The sequence below is a fragment of the Geospiza fortis genome, unplaced genomic scaffold (genome assembly GCF_000277835.1).
Source record: "Geospiza fortis unplaced genomic scaffold, GeoFor_1.0 scaffold5, whole genome shotgun sequence".
Lineage (NCBI taxonomy): Eukaryota > Metazoa > Chordata > Aves > Passeriformes > Thraupidae > Geospiza > Geospiza fortis.
In genome coordinates, this window is record NW_005054421.1 from 1,045,960 (window position 1) to 1,051,974 (window position 6,015).

General features: G+C 53.2%; 1 protein-coding gene across 7 annotated transcripts in view; it reads left to right on the top strand.

Moving 5' to 3' along the window:
• LOC102044586 (myomegalin) overlaps positions 1 to 6,015 on the top strand; it is a 29,053-nt gene that overhangs the window by 13,778 nt on the left and 9,260 nt on the right. For 5 of the 7 annotated variants that reach the window (XM_031061653.1, XM_031061647.1, XM_031061649.1 and 2 more), the window contains 6 exons: positions 782 to 860; positions 1,389 to 1,477; positions 1,659 to 1,775; positions 2,232 to 2,369; positions 2,682 to 2,797; positions 3,434 to 3,561. In XM_031061653.1, coding sequence (XP_030917513.1) covers positions 782 to 860; positions 1,389 to 1,477; positions 1,659 to 1,775; positions 2,232 to 2,369; positions 2,682 to 2,797; positions 3,434 to 3,561 — 667 coding nt within the window. The remainder of the gene's footprint in view (positions 1 to 781; positions 861 to 1,388; positions 1,478 to 1,658; positions 1,776 to 2,231; positions 2,370 to 2,681; positions 2,798 to 3,433; positions 3,562 to 6,015) is intronic. The other 2 variants (XM_031061648.1, XM_031061654.1) reach the window with 1 other exon arrangement.

A 6,015-nucleotide genomic window follows, 5' to 3' on the forward strand; every position in this document is an offset into this window, starting at 1 on the left:
TCACTCAGTGTCTCTTTTTGTTTTGATGGAGCAGTAATTGAATCCCCGGGGCACATGAGAGTATGAAAGACATCCACCCTTTGACCTTATAGCATTGACCCACTCCTTCCTTGGGCTGGGCTGCCTTGCTGTATTGTAATCCCCTCCCTGACATTGTCACATTCTGGAGGGGACAAGAGAGCTAAATTTAGGTCTCACTAATTCTTGGCAGAGCCTGCTGGCTGTTTGCTGTCTCTTCCACAATTGGAGTTGGTATTTTTAAAGCAGCTTTGCTAAAACCCCCTTTGAGGCTGAACACAGCTCCAAGGCTGCATATGCCATGGCTCCTACTTGAGCAGCTGTTAATGGTTTGCTGATGAGCTGACTTGTTGAATGTTTTTAAGCAGCTGTAAACAGGTTTCTATTCCCAGCTCTAGAGACTTCCAGGGATGTGTTTTCCTTCTTGCATGGTCTCTTTGGGCCACATCTGAGATAAAGCTGAGTCTCGGTTGAAAGGTGTCTTGCTGCAATTGATGAAACCTGTTTAGTCTTTACTGTGAAGACACTTGCTGCCAGCAGCTTCCCAGTGCCAAATAAAACAAGGCCAGTGCCCTCTTCCCCACAAGTACAACTTCTGAGTGCAATTCACTTGTTCCTGCTCCCAGGCTACATCCCCTTCATTGTTTTTTCACATTTTAGAGGTGTCAACAGAGCAGCCAGCAGCTTTGCTGCAGTCCTGGAGTTCTGGGGAAGCTGTGTGTTCCCCATGAAAATGCAAACCTGCAGACTTCTATGTTTTCAGGACATACTGCAAAGAGCTTATGGAGCTACAGTCATTGCTGGATCCCCACAGGAAGACAGCAGCTGCAGGACAGAGGGAGGTGAGTGTGGGACAGCATCTTTTGAGGTCCCCAAGTATGACTGGGGCTTTCTGCTGTGGGGAAATATGATTACATGAAACTGTGGAAGAGTAGGGAACTTTGAACGAGAGAATTTTGAAATAAAGCTCTGCTTCTCTTCTGGGTGATGTCTGAGGATGGGAGTAAGGGAAGGAGAAAGGCTGCTCTTGGGTTTGAGGTGAAGTGTTTGTGCTCAAGATCTGATGCTGTCCACTGGAGAGTTTTTGACTTTGTTTCAGGCTGAGCTGAGACAAGTGTGTATCTGTTTTGGGCTTTGCCTTGGCACCAGGACACATGAACTTTGCCAGGGGTAGGACAGCAGGCCTGTGACATTGCGATGGCTTTCAGCTGCTGTTGAAAGGCCAAGCAAGGAAGAAAAGCATTTACTGAGAAACGGTGTGATAGGGAGCACAAGCACCAGGGCCCTGTCTTGCCAGAGGGGGATTGTTTGTGATCCTGGGGTCTGAACTGGCACACGGTGTTCCTGCAGTAACCAAGCTGTCTTTGCAGTTACAATGTCAGCAGCAGAGCTGGAGAAGGATCTTGTCAATGCCAAAGAGGAGCTGGAGCTAATGGCAAAGAAGGAAAGGGAAAGCAGGGTGAGCTTGTGATGGAGCCTGTGCTGATCTCCTTTGCTTTTGGGAGACCTTAGGGCTGCCCCTCACTGGAGGTTTTGGACCCTGCTCTTGTGAGGGTACCCCAGTGAGAAATGGGGGGCAGCATCCTGCAGGGGGGTGTTGGCTTTCAGAAGTCTCTGAGGGGCTTCTCTTCCCTCTGCAGCGGGAGCTCACTGCTCTCCAGTCTGTCGTGGCCACACAGGAGGAGGAGCTGCAGGTGCAGGCCTCAGATATTGAGTCCTTGACCAGAACCATCCAGATGAAAGAGGACCTCATCAAGGTGAGATGCTGTGCTAGGCTGGGGGAGTTCCACCTGGGAATGCTGCAGAGAAGTCTCTTTGTTCCCCACATCCTCAGAGCAGTGTGGCTGGCTATACCAGATGCTATTGCTGCTGGTTTGCCTACAGCTCTCTGGGTTCCTTTGGCCAGAAGGCAAAGGCCCCAAACCCCCAGATTGTTCTTATTTGGTGTTTCGCTCTTTCTGTACTAAGCACCCTCCTTCAAGTCCTTTAATCAGAATGCACCCTTCTTGTGTCCCCTCTTGGTTCTTACTGAACACTCTGGTCTGTGCCTAATCCACTCTCAGTGCTTTGGCATTTTTTCCTTAGAAGACCTGGATCTTTCCAAACACTGGAAACTTCTGGCAGTTGCATTCCAGGGAGGTTTGCAAAGGTCCAGCTGTCTTTGTTACTGATCCCTTCCTCATTGAGCTCTCCTGCTGTTTGTTGGGTTTCAGGATCTGCAGATGCAGCTGGTGGATCCTGAAGAAATTCCAGCCATGGAAAGGCTGACACAAGAAGTGCTGGTGCTTCGGGAGAAAGTGGCCGTAGCAGAGTCCCAAGGACAGGAGGCTACTGGAAACAGAAGGCAACAGGTAGTGTGCCAGTGGGACAGGCTTGGATGTGTTTGTGCTCCTGCTGGCACTCAGGTATGAGGCTTTGTTTTCAGCCTTTAGATAGGCCAGGATGTGCTTGTTCTTGGAAGCTGGCTGTGTGTGATTGTGGGAGTACAGAGGAGAAGATCAGCTTTCTTTAGCACTTGTCCAAAGAGCAGAGGCTTTTGGGAGTCCAGGGATGACATGGACACAAGCAAGGAATGGGAACCCCCAGGTTGTCAGGGACAGCTAGATAACCTCCTTTGGTTTCTGTCTCTGTTTAAGAGCTGCACCTTGTCTCTTCTCTCCAAGCAGTTGTTACTGATGCTGGAAGGGCTGGTGGCTGAGAGGAATCGGTTAAATGAGGCTCTCCAGGCAGAGAGGCAGCTCTATGGCAGCCTGGTGAAGTTTCACACACACCCAGACAGGTAAGTGAGGCTGCCTTGGCTCTGTGCTGCCCTGCTCTGCCAGGGCAGGTGTGGCTGGTCATTCTGCAAGTCTGAGAGTTTACAGTGGGGGCAGAGGGAGAGTAGTCAAAGGATCAGCCAAATGCCTCTTTGAGAATCCAAGTTTTAGGCTGCCTTTTTCCCTTGAAGGGGCTGCAGTGGGCAGCTTTAATGGCTCCCTAAACTCCCCCCATTGCCATGAGATTTCCATCTCTGTTCCTTGGCTTATCTTTTCTCAGCTCAGTTTCCCACCCACACTTGGCCACCTTTCAGAGACTGCTGTCAAATTCTCAGCCAACTGTTGGGTTGATAAGGATCCCTCTAGGTGCTTATCCAGGCAGTGGCCTGTCCCCTGATTTACTCCCCTGCCCTTCACAGGGCTGCAGCCTCTGGGATATTTGAGCTACCTGATAGCCAGGGAGCACATAAGTGGAGTGCTTGGGAAAGTACTGGAGAACAGCTGCGACTGCGAGGCCCCTACCACGGGCTGGGGCCCTTTTTGGGGGTGGCTGTGCTCTGGGGAGGTCGGAGGTGAGGCAGGAGGTGGCCAGGCCTGGCTCGGTGTCCGAGGGCGGGGCCGGTCTAACCCTCTTCCCTCCTGTGCCGCGCTCCGCTCAGCGCTGCGAGAGACCACGCCCTGCACGTGGAGCTGGAAGGGGTCCACGAGCTGCGGGGACAGCTGGAAGAAGCTCTTGGAAGAAGCTTGGAGTGTTTGAGCAGGCTGGAGACGCAGGGCGCCATAGGAGGTGGGGAACAGGAGCGTGTGAGAGTCCTACCCCAGCATGCCTTCTGAGCACTGGCGCTGGCCTGCTGCCACGGAAACGGTTCACTAACCTGTCTCACTGACTGAGCTTGGGTACTTGCTGTGGTACGATAGAACTGGTGCAGGGCTTCTTTTTTGTTTTATTTTTGAGCTGCTTTGGAAACGGCGATCAGTGCAATCCACCTGTGTCTCGTGTACGTTCCTGTCTGACCCACCCTGGTGGCCCCTGATGTATTTGCACATTCAAATCATTCCATTTTAGTTATTCCCCTCTATCTCCCTTGTTTTCCAACCACCGTGGGCCAAATAAAGATTCCCTATCTCTGAAGGAAACACCAGATGTTTTCTATCATCTCCCAAGTGCATGAGTGTGAGTTTTTGTATTCCCTCACCGTTTTTCTTACTCAGTGACACCCACCCCTTGGGTTGATGGTGGCTGGCCCCAAGGGAGACAGTGTATATGGAAAAGTGTGTTCCAGAGATGGAGAATTCAAGACCTGGGGACACTTGCCTGGGCCTTTTACACAAGACTTGAGTGTAGAACCAGAAGTTCAGTTTATGCTTAGACCAAATCCTACTCCAGTGTTAATGATTTTACTGACTGGCCTTTTTTCCTGATTGTAAGTTGTTTCAACCTAACTTGTGAATGCCTTTGTGGGAGAGTTTCCTCCTCTTTTAGACAGATGGTTTGGGGGGGACTGAGACCTGTCCCTGCTCCCAGGGTCTGGGCTGGGTCTGCTCCCTTACTCATACATGTACATATCCCTGACATGCTCCATGTGCCCCTTGGGCCATGGGCAGGACCCTCTTTCTGAGGTGTCTGTCCCCCTTGGCACCACTGCATACCTTTTCCAGGCCCTCTTCCACCTTCTTTGGGAATGTGGGAGCTGGTGTGAAAGCTGAAAAACAGTAGCAACAACTCTCCAATGACCAGGGCTTCCTGTGCACAGTGGGCTGTGGATCTGCTGTCTTGTACTCACTTCTCAAAATGGCAGGAGCAAATTTTGCAGCTCTGAGCATCTGTTTGTGCTTGCTGGGGAGGCTGAGCTAGGGGCAGGCGGAGCAGAAGAGCTCTGTGGTGCTGGGCTGCACACCTGGACTGAGCCTGCTCTGCTGCGTGGCTCCCTGCAGCTGCTTCAGCTGGCACCACCTGTGCCTTGTGCTGCCCTGGGGGGTTCTCCTCCCTGTGCCCCCGGGGCTGGGAGGCAGCAGAGCTCCCCTTGGCACCCAGCAGGGCAGCTCTGCCCCTCTGGGTCAGCACTCAGCTGCACTGTGACTGCAGCAGTTCCCCTGTGGCTTGAAGGGACACAGCTGGGAGCTGCTGGGCAGCTCTGGACTTTGTTAGATTTTCCTTTCTTTGTTTCATCTCATTCCCTTCTTTTCACTTCTCTGTGTAGCACCATCTTCTCTTCATCCTTTTGCTTCTCACTTTGTAGAAGCCTTTGTGTCCCTGTTCTTACCCTTTCCATTTTCCCCCTGCCATCCTGGCACTGATGCCCAGCTGGCCCCCTGGTCCCTTGGGTGCCATGGAGCCCAGGATCCAGCCCAGACTCATTGGCATGGCTGAGAGGAGTCTTGGCATGTCTGGAGCTCAGGCATCTCCCTTCTCCACCTGTGTCTGTTTTGCTGTAGGTCTGTCCCTCCCTGATCAGTGCCCCTTAGGGGCAGTGTTATCCTAGGCTCACATCCCCCAGCTTTTCCGGCCTCTTCTTTAAGGCCTCCTCTTATCTCTGATAGTCCTGGCTGAGCATTCCCTGCCTGAGCTCCCCCTCTGTCAAACTGTGCAGTGCTTTGTGCTGTCTCGTAGCTCTTTGTGACAGGCATTCCTTCCTCTCTGAACCTCCCTGAGGACCTTGCTTCCAGTCCCTTGTTCCCAGCAGTGTGAAGGCTCCTGTGCAGCCCTGTACCCGAGTGTCCCGTGCTCGTGGGCCGTGTACAATCTGCAAGCATGTAACTAATTCTGTGTGCCTTCGGGCTGGGCTGAAAGCCTGAGGAGTGTGTGGGAAAGCAGAGCTGTGGCTGCATCTCTTGGCTCCTGTGCTGGTGGCGCTCACAGAGCTGAGCAGCCTGCTGTGCTCCTGCTGTGACGGGGGCTCAAGCACGTGGTGAGCACCAGCCAGGGTCCAGCAGCCCTGCGTGCACACATCTCTGCTCCTCAGCCGCTCCCTGCTCTGCCCCTTGGTTTTAGTTGGGTTTGGGGTCCTTTTTCCTTTTACTCAGCCCCGGAGCACTGGGAGCCGTGCGGAGCTGTGGGCAGTGGTGAGAAGTGGGATGCTGTGCCCTGGCACAAGGGCTCGTTCTCCCATGTTCCCAGAGCAACTGTGTGTCACTCTGCCACGGTGACCACCTCGAGAGCCTTGTGGCCCCTCAGCCCCCAGCAGAGTCTGCGGCCGACGGTCTGATCCCCTCACCGTTCGGGCCCCCCGGCACTGCTGCG